This window comes from Branchiostoma belcheri, unplaced genomic scaffold, assembly GCF_001625305.1.
Source record: "Branchiostoma belcheri isolate BF01 breed outbred unplaced genomic scaffold, Haploidv18h27 scaffold5, whole genome shotgun sequence".
NCBI lineage: Eukaryota > Metazoa > Chordata > Leptocardii > Amphioxiformes > Branchiostomatidae > Branchiostoma > Branchiostoma belcheri.
The window spans coordinates 1,761,480-1,776,093 of NW_017804131.1; the positions used below are offsets into that span (position 1 = coordinate 1,761,480).

A 14,614-nucleotide genomic window follows, 5' to 3' on the forward strand; every position below is an offset into this window, starting at 1 on the left:
ACACGACGTCCATTGAGAAGTTGATCGCAGAACGCCGTTCGCAGTCACGAAGTTTCATTCCTACACATTCGCCGGACTTACTCGGAATAACTCCAGACCGTGCAACATGCCTGCCGAGAAGGTTGTGGACAAGGCCCGTGAGGCAAGAATGGAGAGCCGTAAGGTATGTATTTGTGTACTGCACAACTTACTATTACAGACAACCGTAGTATCCCCCCATAGTCTAATTTACCCCGTGATAGTTCTGTTGCTTTACACAAATAGCTACCAATGCAATGTACAATGTATCTTACCATGTTTTGCACCTTTTTCTACAGTCTTCCAAGCCGATCATGGAGAAGAGACGCCGCGCTCGTATCAACGAGAGCCTGACAGAGCTGAAGACCCTCATCCTTGAAGCCCTGAACAAAGATGTAAGTACACATATCATCTTTTGATTGTCTAAATCTCCATCAGTGCAAGTAATAGAAGTGTTCTATAGGTAATGTACTAGTATATGAGACCACAATATATTGACCAAGTCTTTGATGTTTGTCCCTTGCAGAGCTCCCGTCACTCGAAGCTGGAGAAGGCTGACATCTTGGAGATGACTGTCAAGCATCTTCGCAACCTCCAGAGGCAGCAGATGGCGGCTGCAGTCTCCACCGACCCTTCACTGCTGGGCAAGTACCGATCCGGATTCACCGAGTGCATGACCGAGGTGTCCCGCGTCATGGGCTCCATGGACGGCGTCGACTCCCAGGTGAAACAGCGTCTCATCAACCACCTGGCGACTCACCAGCCAGCCACCAACGTCATGACGTCCGGGCTGTACGCAGGGGTTCACCCGTCGGCGTTCCCGCACGTCCAGCCCGTACAAGTGCAGGTGCCAGCCTCCGCGTCGGTCCCCATGCAGAGGGTGCAGCTGTCCCCGGCTCAGGGCGCGTACCCCCAGGCCATCCAGACGACCATGTACGGCGGGATTCCCGTGGTGCCCGGCCACTTCGTCGGCGGAGAGCCGGTGGCGGTGCTCCTGCCGGGCGGGCAGACCATCGTCCAGACCAACGGACAACAGCAACAAGTCGTTCCCGTGCAGTACACAAACACTACCGTCGTGTCAGCCGCGCAACCACAACCACAAGGACTTTCCTCAGTCTCTGTCTCCTCTCCAAACGGACTCAGTCAAACCGTGGTGCCCAGCCACCCCGTCCCCACACAGGCAGCCGCAGTACCCACCAAGGCGGCCGTGTCACCCGCGCCTATCCCTGAAGAGAAGATGTGGAGGCCGTGGTGAAAAACGAACTGAAAAGACTTGATGTTGTACATTCCACTGTTACATGTACTGAAATCTGAACATCAGTTATTGTACAAATGATTTTATCATGTATATACAGAAAACAATGAATTGAGAGAAATTAATGAGATTGCAGATATATTTTATATTATATATGGCAGTATGTTAAACATACGAAGTTTCTATGTGTATATGTGTTGGTCTTTTTGATACCGTGGTATTAAAATGGGATGAAATGAATCTTCCGTGTGTGCGACTGTTGAATCACTAGCGTATGCAAGTAATTACTGAAACACGAGGTCCTTTTCTCGAAGTAGTAAGGGGTTAGGTGAGTGCAGTAGGTTGAATGACCCTGATCAAAGGTCCTTGGTCCAAGCAAGTTATCTTATCCTTTCATTGGGAAGACCAATACCAGTATGTAGTTAGTCAGGGAAGTCTCTGCCCTAGCATGTCTCAACCGCAGCCCAAATATCAGGACTTAAAATAGCTCGCGTGAGGTCTCTGTAGAACGTAAGTAAAAGAATCTCGGCATAATGGTCATTGCATCCGGAAACACGACAAATCTAAAAAGGGAAGCGTGCCCCATCAAAGCTTATTCATACACACAACAATAGACGCCTGTCGTATCACATACTGGCGTCGTCCGCCGAAAGCATTCCCTCGTACTGCCCAACACACGACTGTGGGAAAATAGCGGGTAATAGCTTTGGAATGTAAGCATCTTATGAAGGTACAATAGTCGTGAATAGTTTTGAATGCCTATGCATGTGGCATTTGCCGATTTGGGCGTTTTTTTCTTGTTGCACCGATTAGCGTGAGTTGAAAGAGTTTGTCTCTCACCACAAGGCTGAACTATCTATAGAACGTTTCGAAACGCCTCTAGTCGCTGAAACAGGAAACACACTGATACAAGCTACTCGTATCTTGTATCATATGCTACGTGTTTATGTAGCGATAGATTTCGTGGTCAATGACTCCGTTCTTTGATATTTTGCGAAGGCCACCTTTTCCCAATCTTTCAATGCAGACAGCACTTGTTGTTCGCCGTTTCCAAACCCCTTGTGTACTTGACAATTTCCTGCATGCCTTTTGCAAGGCCACAGAACAGCGGGGCTTGTTTTTCGGAACGTCCTTGTCCGCGGCGGTATCTCACGGTTACATCTCTGCGGAGTTTCTGTCAGTGATTCATCAGTACGCGTATGCCAGCCGCCCGGAGCCCTGTGGGGCGCGCTGCCGTGGGAAAATCACTGGCGTGTGCGACCTCTGGCTCGGGGCGGCCACGGGTCACAGGCGCTGTTTGAGGACGCTCGGGCGCGCCCAGCCACGGCTCGCGGGCCATATCAAACAGACACCCCGCGGGCGGACGTCAAGGTCCTCAGGGTTCAACCAAATGGAGCGTCTAATAGGGGTGGAGGCTACTGTCTTAGTTTACCTTTTCTCCTATACTTTGTACTCTCCATGATTACAATACGGTTCGCTATCACAAATTGCTTGTGTGCAGGTACTACTAGTAATTTCGCACATAATTTCATTGGTTTTATGCTATTATGGTTTTCTTAAAATATTACGCACTCCCTAGAAATATTTCTAAGTGGTTGCTTCTACTAAAATACCGTAGCATGTCTGTTATTCTGTTTGTATGAGTGCTTAGGATTGCGTGAAGGACACGCACACTAACATACCGGCTTCTGTTGGAACGTAAAACTACAATAAGAACATACTAATGCAATTAGCAAGCCAAAAATCTATACTATAGCGATATCTAAAGAACAATGGATCTGTATCTGTATAGCCGGTATAACCGCCTTTCGGCGTAACACACCAGCTTATGGATGTGTTTCATGCACATACGAGAATCTGGGGGTTGGGGTTGGGGGGTGGATCTCGGTTTGATCATTTTGGTCTCATATCGTATTTGATCCTACATGCCTGTGTCAGACGGAAGCGGGTTTTTGACCAGTGTGGTGATCGTCAAATAATTACTTCCGCAAAAAACATGGGGTGTCAGCCGAAACAAACATCCGCAACATGTATGGCAAACTTGACTTCGGTAATACAATAATCAAATAGAAATAATGGTAGCTTGTTTTTATATGAAATTTGCGTTTGTGTGATGGTTAATGGTAGTTGTACCGATATGGGGCGTTCATGTAGGTTGCCTTTTTTTATATTACTAAGTGGACAGGAAATCGTGAAATAGAGTTCTGCATGTGTATTTATGAAGTTTACATGTAACCAAGAGAGAGAGAGAGACTGAGAGAGAGAGAGGGATAGAGAGAGGGAGGGAGAGAAAGAGAAATCTCATTGACGATCATTGACAGTAAACAGTGACATGTCCCAACACTGAACTGCGAGACCAAACTGGAGAAACTGACGACTATTTCAAACGCATATACATGAATTATTCATCCATACAAAAAGTTGGCATGGATGGGAAACGTTATAGTGGGGCACACGTTTTTACAATGGGGGAGCTAGAGCCTCCCAACATCTGCTTGGATATTTGAGTCCTGGATCTCAAGTTTACCAATTAGTGCTGTTGGCATGCCCTCCTGTCCCTGCTATAAGGTCATACATACATCACTGTCATAGACTCTACCACCCAGCACGAGTTACGTGTGGTAATATTGGGTTATTTCATGTCCATTATCATTTTATAAGTAAACGAAAAGCCCTGCTCGCAATGCGAGGTTGCAACGTAAAATATTTATTGACTATATCTGCAAAGCTTTGGAGAATAAAGGTTAATCCACATGACCTCTTTAGGAATTGAACTAGAAAAACGCCCTTTATAGGCAGGTATGCGGCCACTTGTGTTGGCCTTTATAATATGTATGTCACGGTTTATGGTATGAAGAAGAGGAAGCTCTGGGGACCAGTTAAGAACAAATGCCATACCTCCTGTCTATCGTCATCACTGTGAAGAAACGAGAATAGCTTTTCACTATCTAACATCAAAGACGAGAAAGGGCGTTCGTTTCGTTGTCATGGCGACAGTTAGGTGATCGCCCGTGGTGGTCCGTGTCGACCGCAACCCAAACAACCACCTGGTGGCTCAGGTGACCCGGGAGCGTGTGAGCGGCGTCACCTCCCGGGATCAGCGTTACAACCACAACACGTCCGGCGTGGGGTGGGCTTACCTCCGGCAAACACACGCACGGCCCGGCGGCGGGGAAGGCGATAGGCCGGGACGGGGGGACGGGCCGAGCGATGTCCGGAGTGGGGGGCGTAATACTATATCACCTGCGCACGTGTGAGAGGTATATATGACGTGGAGTTGTGAATGTGGGGCGAATAGTGGTCTTAATTTGCAGGTACGACGTTTTGATTCGCAGCGAAGATACTTTTACTTAAAATTACATGTATTGGATGAACTAAACGTGTAGCAGTGCGCGCGATGTGTAGATGCACATGCATGAAACTCCGCTAGGAGAAAACAGGTGTCTTAGATCAAGGACCGTGCACGTGCTTAGATATATAGTCTTTGGGTAAAGAATAAAGCTGATTTTTACATAGTGCTTTGTATATTACTTTTCCTATTTCATATAATATTTTCCTATTTACAACTTCAGATACTGCCTTTTAGCTAGCTAGCACAAGGTGAAAGGACAACTTGAAACTTTTCATCCCTCCCCTTAGACACTACTGGTCGATCCCCTAACTCATGAGAACGAGAACGGTAGCAAGTCTTTGGTGCCAGGTAACTAACTCGTAAGAAAACGTTACCCACAAAGGAAGTCGTTTAGTCCTGACCGGATGCTCTTTTGAACTTGTTTGTTTCCGTTAAGACATGCGATTCTGACCACTTACCGGCGGACAATCATCACAATGGCGGCTTCGGCGTGTAGACAAAGTGGCCGCGACAAAGAAAGGTAAAAATCTCCCACGGTAAATCTTACTGCACGTCTGGAGGCCACTGTTGGAGGCTGTGGGAAGATTCCGACTTAGAAGAAAGATAATAAGTAAAGAATGCCCTTGCCTTTGTCTCCTCTCAACCTAAGACGACCGCGTCTCTCTAACGGGTAATCTCCCTTTTGTAAGAACACCACCAAAGGACTGTGACAAGTTCCCCAGTCCTTGGTGTGGGGCTTGCGATAGACAAGGATGAATGTACGAATACAAGGAAACTCTGAAAAAAGCAAAGTAATATTGTGTGACCCTGTTTTACATGTTCTTGAGTCTCACTTGTCGCATTGTTTGGTCCAATTGCTCAAATTGAATGAAAAAAGAATATACAAAGAAAACTTACAATTGCAAGTCGAAGCCATACGTCTGCTTGATGATCAGGGCAGGGTTAGGGTCGTAAGGAGGGACTTTTTCTGCCGAATAGTGTACAGAAACAAGGGTATCATGTACCTTGAACTCGACAGAAAAGAACATTAAAGCACAAGGAGAAAATAAAATGCACAAAAGACATTTTCACCTTTATCATTTACTAGTATTGTAACTATGTCATGATATCATTATCCGTCTCTTATGGTTTATGTTTACTGACTGTGGCAAAGTTTGTAAAGTTTCAAAGTTTTAAATGATTTCAAACCTTTGATTAAACATGTACCACTTCCTTATGGGACACATCGCCTTATGGTGTCCATGTACATTCTTCAAAGTTATTCATTAAAACTAGCAAGGAGGTTAAAATCATTTGATTTTTTGGAACTAGTAAGCACGGCACCTCCCTGTCATGATTTGTGATATCCATGCGGTTTTGATAAAAACTGCAGGTACTAACTCGGAGGATATTTGCTCACGGTGTAACTGCGACATCTAGCGAGACTATTGTGAACTGGTATGAAAAAACATGTGACCGCGTTTAGCAATCTGAACAGTATAATGGCCAAGGACAGATGTCAAATGATTAGAAACATAGCTTATCACACTCCCCAAAGATTTTTATTTTTTTACTCCATGGTTTGACCTGTCATTGACCTCTATTTAATAAAATACTAGTACTTGTTCTCTGTGTGGACTGTCCCACTTTGCCAGGGGGTGAAATCCTGGTATCATTTCAATATTCTGGCTGTAGCTCATTAAAACCCCAGAGTTGAACTTCCACTATTTGTACCAAAAGACACCTGACAAATCCAGCTTTGCAATGGGGGGGTAAAGACTTGAGGTTTGAGATAAAGGTAAATGTGTTTTGAAGTTCTTGTTTCTAGTGGTTTTAGCATAGATTTCCAATGGGATGTCCTGATGCTGGTCCCTACCCAGGCCTTGCTTTGAAGAGTGAAATAATGCATGCTGGGAAGGCTACCAAGATGGGGCATCCCTGGGGCATCCATCTTAGCTGTCTGTACTGGGGACCGAAATCCATCAGAATCCTCAATGGTGGCTGCCGCTCGATGCCTAAAACTCTCCTTGATGGCGAAGTGTTGGGAAGGAAAGGGAAAATTAATAGTGACAATTTAAAGTACCTTCCATGTGGTATCCGAAGTTTCACCCAATGTCGAAACACAACCTGTGCAACTCACCTCAGTGGAATATATACACATGTATTAGACAAATCTAAAACAGCGTGATATTTATGTATCAGCCGCACCCCTACAAACTGCACACATATTTACATGAAATCCAACATACACCCATAGAACTTTGCCAACATTGAACAGGTACAACAACACAATGTTGATAACGACTAATAGCTGAAGTAATATCCACCTGAAAAAAACAAAGCAATCACTTCCCAATCGTCACTCAATGCAACTTATGACTGTAAATTATCTACAATTGTCTCAATAGAATCTGTAGAGGCGAAAGGATGATCTGTTGTCTTTGCTATCCTGTATATATGTATGGAAAGTATACAGTTGATCCATTCACCGTTGTATTACACAAGAAGAACAATCATTACACAAAACAATCACACACTTAAAAAAGATAGTGAAGGGAAATATGTTGACCCTGCTGCCCAGTTGAGCCACTAGCAGTTTACAATAAGGTACAGACCACACAGGTCAGCTCGTAGCCGTCGATGTAGGGCCCACAGGGAAGAGAGCCACACCTCGCCTCCACCAGGTGCAGCAGGGCTCCATCAAAGTTAGCAGATGATCCTTCCCTGAGTTGGGGAGCTCCGTCCACACAGATGAAGTTCTTGTTGCTGTTGTGGGAGTAGTGTTCCGACATCAGGTAGCCGCTGTACTCCTTACTCCACCCCCGAGGACAGGACAGGCGGGCGGGGATCATGACGTGTGCAGACCGACCGGACACGAGACACACCGAGCAGGGGACGTCGTAGTTAAGAGGGTTGGTGATGTGCCCCATGTTGTCGGTGGAGAAGTATCCAGCACCACGCTGGTACTCAGCCCCGTACATGTAGCTGTCATGCTGATAACCGGCCACTGGGTTGTCCCACTCCACATCTTCTAGGGGCAGGCACTGGAAGTCACTTCCCCCTCCCGGGTGCTCCCAATATCCACTTCCCACAACACCTATGAAAAGGGAGGATAAGTTTCTGAATCATTATCGATCGATATCCCCGGAGGATGTTAGATGTTTCAGGCAGCGTGAGTTAACTAATGGATGAGCTTTGATTGTTGTTGACAGGACATCATGAGATGATATTTTATGTTAAATAACTTCTGTTCGACCTACCGGCATAGATATTCTTGGCATTTTCACCACAGTCGTCCCTTCCCCACCGCACGTACACGTTCCCGATGGACGGCGGCGGCGGGTCGTCCGGCCGTCTCCGCTCTCTATGTGCCCCGCCCGTAGCAGTGTCGTTCTGTCGGTCCTCCGTACCAGGTGAGACAGTCGGTTGAGAACGGGTGACCTGTGTATTATGTAAAGAAATTGGTAAGAACGACTGAAGTAGGTAGACAATACTCCATCTCTCCAGCCAACTGATCCGTGACGTACACTTGTCCCCATTTTCCCACGGCTGCATGGTTTGGCGGTTTTGTTTGTTGAAAACTTGTTGGCCTAGGGAGGTACTGGGTTCTTGACTTGAGCCCCTAGGTTTAGTCCTAATGCTGTGCACTTAACAACGCATACAACCAAACTTAATTACGCAGTCTTCCCCAGAGGCTACTTGAAAAAGGTAAAACTCGTGTATAGATCTATCCAATGTTTCTACGAACATCACTGAAGGGTTGGACTTTTTAAGGCAGTGGCTAATTCCTACGTTTTTTATGATAGTTGAATTTTGATAATATTGTTTTTAAGGTTTTCTCGATAGCGAAAACATGGACTCTTGGTACACGTGAGTGCCTGGCTTCGGCTAATGTAGTTGACGTCCTCTCAGGCGGGGCATAAAGCGGTAGGCCCCATTGTTGAGGAGAGCCCCACAACTTGCACACTGAGCTGAATTCGAAAATATTAGCCCTACCACGAGTTTCCTGAGCTCGGTCACCTCCAGCTGCAGGTCTGACATGGTGACGTAGACCAGCGGCATGAGGACGGCGCACACCAGCACCCCGCCCAGACAGCCTCCCGCCAGGAGCACCAGTCCCGTCCGCCACCCGCGCGCGCCGCCCTGCCTTTTGTACGGCCTGGTCAGCGAAGGGACAAAACCTATAAGGAATGAAACATAATATATGTTTTAATCACTGTCAAAAAATGTAGTGAAACATGTTAAGAAAAGAAACGGTTGTTTTGTCCGGTAAAGAAACGGGCCCGTGGTTGAAGATTTTCCTTAGAAAACTGTCAAAGATAGCCTACCTTGGTCCATGACAACTTTCTCCACTGACATTTTCACCACCGACGGTAGGCCTTGTCTTGAAGAATGAAAAAAAGAAATTGCGCAATTCAACAGGTTGTCAAGACGTCATGAAGCGATAGAAGCAAGCACTCCGGATCACTCGAGAAGGGGTCTCCAAACACTCCAGAAAATACTACATGTATAGCTTGTTGGGCTATGCGAAAATGTTTCATGGTATCTGGTTGTATAATTGTTCAGTTCACCGTTTATGTATGTAAAGTATATGATATCGTCTTCTCGTTAAACGAAAATTAACACGGCGCGTTATGTTTGAAATACTGCCCCCCTATGATCCATCGTAGTCCACTCCTCACGTACTGGTTGTATTTGCCTGGTTGCCTGCTGATTTTGCTTTCTTTTGCTGGTAATGAGGCTTTTAAATCACGGCGAACTTGAAATACATTCTTTCCCCCTACCGCGCATTGATTCCACACGAGTTTAAATGAATTTACAGTTGTTGTAGCTACATAAGTATATAGAGTTATAGTTAAGTTTTCAAGTTCCAGCAAGGTTAATAGTAGACTTTACCCCCTCTGGCGAGATACACAGAAACTGCATTGAATGCACGACACACTCGTCAAAACAGTGCTTCACTCCATGGAAAGAACGTAGTAAGTAAAGAAATATGTCACAAATGGGAAAGCCCCACAACCTACCACTGGCGTATTACAAACAGAACGATTTCTCGTTAATTATGCAAATAAGGCCCTCATTTCAACATAAGCGGTCCAAAGTATGAGAGTATTACTATTATCTTATCAGAGACGATTGTATCACTTTGTCACCAATTATGCAAACGAGGCCCTGGTTTGGATGGTCTGTCAATTCTATAATTAACCACTGTGGTAATAGTATTTACATATTCATATAGTCCTTGAACTGTCAAAAATTCAGGCCATCAAGCAGCACCCCCTGACGCCCAAGTCTATATTGCACCGTCAAATAGTCCACACGCCTTAGAGCTTTTTGAAAGGGACCTTAGGCTTAGCTTTCGATAGAATAGCTAACAAAAACGCCGTTGCAATAGCCTAATGTCTTCTTGTCTCATAAAATGGGATTGAAATTTGGAAGTTGTAGTCCTTACGGCAGTGACAATTTGTAGGAAAGTGTCGTTTGACCTAATATCTCATCGCTTTGTGAAATGTCTTGAATATTGACGTTCTTAAAATGCCAAAAAAGTGCGAAGAGTCATTGTAACAGCACGATAACCTGTAAGAGCCCCACCTATATGTCATATGCACATCGCCTCTTGTACATAACGGGTAGGTTACGGATATCCGTGGACATCATTCGCTTTCCCAGAAGTGAATACTAATGCATACGTAAGTCTCTTGTTATTTGCTGAAAACGCATTCTCTTGAAATAAAGGATTTCCTTTACATCAAAATGTGGCCCAGCCATCACCAATGTTAGTTGTTAGTGGCTGTTATGCCCACAAAATAACGCGTTATTTGAAAGTCAATTTTCATGATCTGCAGTAAATTGCCTTCTCTCGACCATAATGAGTTTTTGAATGACCATTAATGATTTACGTGATGAAAAGCCCCTAACTCAAGTCACAAGGGAAGTGTCATAAATACTAAATATTTAGGTCTACACATAAAGAGTTGACCCGAAGACCTCTGTCTCGTGTTTTGCTTGTTAATGCATGCTAGTCATACACCACGTTTTTACGGCAGTTACGTTGGAATGAATAGCTCTTTCGTGGCTTCTTTCCCGACCCCTATATAGTAGTATGGTGATTTAGATTCGCATGTGTTAACAACATATATACCACGTTACATTGATGAAATGGGCCCTGGGCAACAGTATGGATGATTATGATTACCCAAAATAGTTATGATTCTTCTTTTATTGCCGTTTTCATGTCATATATAATGCAAATATATTGCTCCAAGGAAACTTGTAGCCAAAGGTGTAATGGCGACACCTGTGCAAAATAGAAAAAATCCACAGTACGCCTTCCTGTGGTACATTTCAGTTAAGTTTCTTTGAATTTTGTTGGCGTGCTTTGAAATTTGCAAAAGACTGTCCTTGAGGTAGGAAAGAAAACATTTTTTTAGACCGGCTGACGACACACAAATCAACGAACGTTTGTAAAGAAAATCAGGAATCATAAAAGTTCCGCACGATCAACGTTATTACTCCCATCTGTGTGACAGGCCTGAGTACACAGACACAGGTCGACCAGCTCCTTGACGTGGGCGGTTTTTATTACTAGATATGTGATTGATTTGTTACGGAAAACAGAATCTTCAGTCATCCCCTAAAAACGGTCTGAAAACCTGGCGCCAAACAGTCGACTGCGGGTTTTGTTGCCTGTGAAGTCTTCTTACGGCGTACGTCAGATTCACCAATAGACTGTCACAGAGATCATGGACTGTTTTTGACTTGGAAAGAAATATGGGCGTCTTTGAGGCGTTGTAAGACCTCTGGAGAAGTGTTGTTTCCGAAGTTAATGAGCCTGATATCAATCCTTTTTAGTTCCGGTGGACCCTCGACATAGAGCATTGGGATTCTATTCTTAGTTTTCATTCCACTATCACCAAGGGATACTGGTAACCCTGTGATGCATCCTCTAATACTTTATCTATCGGATTCTAGGAAAAAGGCTTTAACATTGCACTGCAATTCCACCACCTTCCTCATAGGTGGCGCTGCAAAACAATCAGCGTCGACGTCTTATCCCGCGCCCGACTATAATTCAATGCCATGAAGTCGTTATTAATGACACGTGTTGAACAAGAACCCGTATTTCCTTCCCCTCCATTGAACAGCTATTTACCGCTCGTTTGTACCCCTTCCATCCTCCCTACATATCGGAAAGGCAAAGTTAGGGACGACATGGCCTCCTGCTGTTACCTGCCCGGAGTCATGTTTACACGCACGCAAGCTCGACTTCAAGGCCTACCGCCCTATCGTGCACATCAGAGTACTATAGTATACGGTCCCTTCATTCCCAACAATATTAACTTAATATCAGCTTGATAGTCGTCAGAGTTGATAAAGAAAGTACGTGTGGGTAATGATACATGTGGATGCAGCGAAGACCACGATAAGATCATGCTGACTTACGGCATGATATCTACAATTCACGACTTATCAGAGTGGGTGGTGCGTACCGGTCTTCGGGGGTACCTGGGTCGTATCCAGTGACGTACAACTACCGTTGGGTTGGAGGTTATCTCCAAGCAGATTCATTCTGGGCCAGGGGACGATCACATCGGCCACCAGATGTATCACCTGCCCATGAGAATCTGCTTGGAGATTAGGTTGGAGGAATCACAAGTCTTGAGGTTTACTTGAGGTACACAAGTGTTTGGAGAAGTGCTTATATCTATCTTCTTAACGTAGCTGTAAAAGTCAGCAATGGATACAGCAATGTGCCGACTTGAATTTCCTACCTTGTGGAATTGTGGTGGCACTTTTTTCTATTTTTCACTAAATGGTGACACACTGAATTGTAAGGACTTTTTATTTTCGAACATATAATTCATACTTCAACACGATCTGTCAGATCACAGTCAGGCATACATTTAGATAGACACAAAATATCATCCCTCTGAAACAAACATTCACGTCATTTAGACATTATTTGCTTGTGCTTGATAAGACTATGTACACTCATTTATACTCCCTTCGCCTGTCATTCATATCTTCTGTCAGTGCAACTGACGAACGTCGACTTGAGCATGTTCGTAACGCCACAGCAAGTAATTTTTATGGATGACATCAGAGCGCGCATTGATTTTCGCATGATTTTGGAAGAAAACAAGAAATTTTGTGGTCACCATGCCGAAAATGGGCAAAGATGTCTGTTGCCATGTCGGAAGGTGGGTGGCAGATAACTATAAAGAGAAGAGACAAGAAAAGGCTCTGATTTAATGTTTTGTTGGCTGTGTATATGTGATGTTCCCATTGAATCAAAACCATTTGTACAATGATTGACTCAAAATTTTGAAATGTAAGAAGAACCTTGTATTTTTTGCGGCCCGCCTAGTTTTTTTTCGCCCGCTCGCATTCGATTTCGAGTCTGTGGAGGATGTCATCCATAAAATTTACTTGCTGTGGCCTAACGCTGGTATATCGGGGAGAACAGTTGTTGCCAGGTTCGGACATGTACACATATTTTGAAGAGGTCGTGGATACACATATCGAAAGCATTCGATACTGTGAAGTTTGCACATGTATCCGATGTTATGCAAACCTTATGGAACTCTCATCTATTCAGCTACATGTTGTGAATGTGTACATTTACTAACCAATGAGCCACCAGGCACCTAAAACATATCCACATTTCCAAAACGGCCGTAGAAGAAAAGGGAGCTACAGAAGGTGATACACACTGTCATAGCGTTTTGCTAGATGAACTATTGCACATTGCCAACATCATGGATATCACATTTGTACAAGCACACAAATTTAAGGCTCTTTCCCCAATACACTTCAGTATTCCTTTCTTTACAAACAGGCAAAACGTTTGTTAAGCAGGTCACTTTGGTCATTTATATGCTGAATCTGACATCATTTATGTAAGAACTTCGCCCTATCACCATCATATACCACTGTCATTTTTCTCTACACCCACTTTCTACTAGACAAGAAGCTGCACGACCGCTGAGCTATTTGACAGGTCGCCAGAAATTCTGCTATTTTATGTGTTTGTCTTTTGAATCATACTTTTGCGTCGCACAGAATATTTCCATTATGAAATCAAGGGTCATATCCAATTTTAGGCACTGTATGATCGCTCAGCGCTCGCTCTAGTGGAAAGAGGGTTCCTTTACAGTGTCGGTCGCAGCAGTGTGTCATCATGGACGCCTTGTGGACTGCATGTAGGTGGGTGGAAATGCAGAGGCGTCTCTGCCTCTAGATACTTGCATAAGCCTACGGTCCATCGTTGACGCAGGTTGTAAATCATACAGAAAATATAAAACTTTTTTCTTGTTCTGTTACTGCTAGACATACTTCACAATAGGCCTTCACATTGCTCTCAAGTCACGTTCAGAGAGTTATCAACTCTCGCGAGATTTCGTCGGAAGCACTGAATCAGAAGGTGTCCCCCGCTGACCTCATGAATCAAACCATCTCCTGTCCCGCCCTATTTAGTCCTCTTGGTTGGTGGTTTTCCGTCACACTCCTCCATTTTGACGGCTGAAAGAGAAAGGGAAAATGGCCTTAATTATTGATAAGAGTCGTTCATTCTTGACTGGAGCGCCTAGTGGCGCCAGCCTTAATCCTGCAAACAAAGGGACGGCCGTCATGGACCTCCGGTGAGACCTGTCATATTATGTGGTCTCAGACTCAACCGTCGGAGATAATGGAGGAAGGGCCATTCGTTTTAGTCTAACGCTCAGCCTTACAATGCCACTTTTGCTCATCAGCGTACCTCGTGAACATAATTCACATTTATGTTTTACACTCTAGAGGGTGCTGAGGATAGTGCCAATGGCACTAACTACGAGTCACGTCATAAAACGAGAATCTCACTGAACGAACTAAAACGTGACAATGAAAGAAAGCCAAACGTGACGTTGATGCAAATTGACAGCGAAATGACCAGGTACAAGAATGTAATCCGAATATGATCTGAAGCATCAAAGCGCTCACATAGCTGTTAGGGACAAGTCTCACACCCCACA

General features: G+C 44.6%; 2 protein-coding genes across 2 annotated transcripts; one reads left to right on the forward strand and one right to left on the reverse strand.

Moving 5' to 3' along the window:
* The first annotated feature begins 6 nt into the window (after positions 1-6).
* On the forward strand, positions 7-1,513 carry LOC109480144 (transcription factor HES-1-like). Its single transcript, XM_019782302.1, has 3 exons — positions 7-163; positions 318-413; positions 545-1,513. Exons 1-3 carry the CDS (start codon positions 107-109, stop codon positions 1,271-1,273), a joined length of 882 nt encoding a protein of 293 aa, XP_019637861.1. The 5' UTR covers positions 7-106; the 3' UTR covers positions 1,274-1,513.
* A 5,688-nt stretch (positions 1,514-7,201) lies between these two features.
* On the reverse strand, positions 7,202-8,963 carry LOC109479634. The gene is made up of 4 exons (XM_019781620.1): positions 8,933-8,963; positions 8,601-8,785; positions 7,865-8,045; positions 7,202-7,701 (listed from the first exon to the last, which is right to left on the reverse strand). The coding sequence occupies exons 1-4, from the start codon at positions 8,961-8,963 to the stop codon at positions 7,202-7,204; spliced, it is 897 nt and encodes a 298-aa protein (XP_019637179.1).
* Between the last annotated feature and the right edge of the window lie 5,651 nt (positions 8,964-14,614).

Excerpts from the sequence above, each read along its gene's own strand:
- LOC109480144 (XM_019782302.1), top strand. The coding sequence starts at position 107 with ATGCCTGCCGAGAAGGTTGTGGACAAGGCCCGTGAGGCAAGAATGGAG. Across the intron at positions 164-317 it reads CAAGAATGGAGAGCCGTAAG|TCTTCCAAGCCGATCATGGA; the intron begins GTATGTATTTGT and ends CTTTTTCTACAG. Across the intron at positions 414-544 it reads TTGAAGCCCTGAACAAAGAT|AGCTCCCGTCACTCGAAGCT; the intron begins GTAAGTACACAT and ends TGTCCCTTGCAG.
- LOC109479634 (XM_019781620.1), bottom strand. The coding sequence starts at position 8,963 with ATGTCAGTGGAGAAAGTTGTCATGGACCAAG. Across the intron at positions 8,786-8,932 it reads GAAAGTTGTCATGGACCAAG|GTTTTGTCCCTTCGCTGACC; the intron begins GTAGGCTATCTT and ends CATTCCTTATAG. Across the intron at positions 8,046-8,600 it reads CCGAGCTCAGGAAACTCGTG|GTCACCCGTTCTCAACCGAC; the intron begins GTAGGGCTAATA and ends CATAATACACAG.